The sequence below is a fragment of the Acanthamoeba castellanii genome (assembly GCF_000313135.1).
Source record: "Acanthamoeba castellanii str. Neff unplaced genomic scaffold scf7180000084740, whole genome shotgun sequence".
Taxonomy (NCBI): Eukaryota; Discosea; order Longamoebia; family Acanthamoebidae; genus Acanthamoeba; species Acanthamoeba castellanii.
In genome coordinates, this window is record NW_004457372.1 from 1 (window position 1) to 1,503 (window position 1,503).

The following is a 1,503-nucleotide window of genomic DNA, read 5'->3' on the forward strand; positions in this document are numbered from 1 at the left end:
GAACTTCGACAGCCCCGGCGGGAAGCGAAGGAAGAGCAGCACCAACCAGAGGAAGCGGTCGACAGGAGGGAGCCCCACCTCGGCCAGGTGGACCACTCCGTCATCGTCGTCTACCGCGGCAAACGGTTCCGAGACCAATGCCTCGCCCAAGAGGCAATGCCCCGATGAGGCCAGGTACAGTCTCCGCTGCGAAACAACACTCACGCACAGCCCACTCACGCACGAGCGTCGGCCCGCTAACCACTCGAGTTACGACACACGACATTCGACACACATGACACATGCAGGAAGCGCAGGATTCGATTTGAGGACCGACTGATGGAGCCGCGGCCTTTCCTCGTGCTCATTTCGCCCTTGCTGGAGAAGACCAAGGTCGCCAACCTGTTTAAGAATGAGAGGATCGATGGGTCGCTCACGACCCCCATCAAGAAGAACGAGCTCAAGTACGCACCCGCTTTTACTGGCCTCACCACATATGCACACACACACACGCTCCGCTGGTGCTCACGCACGCACTTCGCGCCGACCCTCTTGCCTACACAGGAATGTATTTAGGGATCTGCTCGATGGGACGTGGCGGCGGATGGCCAGTCAGAGGCGAAAGAGCAGCTCCAAAGGATCACGGATCGAGGCCAGGAGGAGCAGCATCGAGGAGGACGAGTTCATCAAGCGGCTGCGTCGGCGGTTCTCTCACCAGATGCCTCAAACACGAAAGCTCGGATCAGGTCCATACCCTCCACTGCGCACGTCAGCACATCCGCACGCACGCACGCACTAACGGCGGCTAGACGACTTGTTCATTCGTCGAACAGGATCGGAATTTGACCTGTCCGAGTACCTGCAGTCGAACCAGCAACACCTCCTGTTCTCCTACGAAGAGGTGCGGCGCAAGTCCGACGAAAAGCTGCGGACCGAGCAACAGCAGCAGCAACAGCAGCATCAGTACCGGGAGACCCGGAGCGGCGGGAAAGGCGATAGGAAGCGATGGTCGGGCGAAGTGCAGGCCCTCAAAATACTCGGACCGCACGCGTCGCCGCAGCCACCACACCAGCACGGCCAGAACCCGCGGCAACGTCAGGGAAGCGGCAACAACAAGCCGGGAGTCGACGACAAGAAGAAGAACAAGAACAAGCGGCCCGATTGGCGACGATCAGGCGATCACAGCGACCCGCGGCCGGACTCAGGTGACGAATCGGACGGCCAGCGGCGGGCCACGCTCGGCGAGAATCGCTCGGTGAGCGAGGACCTCCTGACCCCCGCGGGCATGGCCACGGCCACGCTGGTCGAGGCCGCCGAGGCGTTGCTTGACCGCAACTCGAATCGCAGCAGAGACGGTAGCCCCGAGAAGGACAACCCACCATTGAGCGAGGATACGATCCTGCGACGACGGCAGCGCGAGGGCTCGCATCCGCACAGGGAACGGGTGCTCGACCGACGGCTACGCATCCTGGTCGTCGAGGACAACCTCATCAACCAAAAGGTCCTCACCAAGGTGTTGGACAA

General features: G+C 61.4%; 1 protein-coding gene across 1 annotated transcript; it reads left to right on the forward strand.

Annotated features, from left to right (window-relative positions):
• Positions 1-31: 31 nt before the first annotated feature.
• On the forward strand, positions 32-1,503 carry ACA1_389830 (uncharacterized protein; the record flags this gene model as incomplete). Its single annotated transcript, XM_004336674.1, has 4 exons — positions 32-174; positions 297-443; positions 544-725; positions 813-1,503. Coding segments are annotated over 4 exons (1,163 nt in total), but the record flags the coding sequence as incomplete, so codon positions are not given.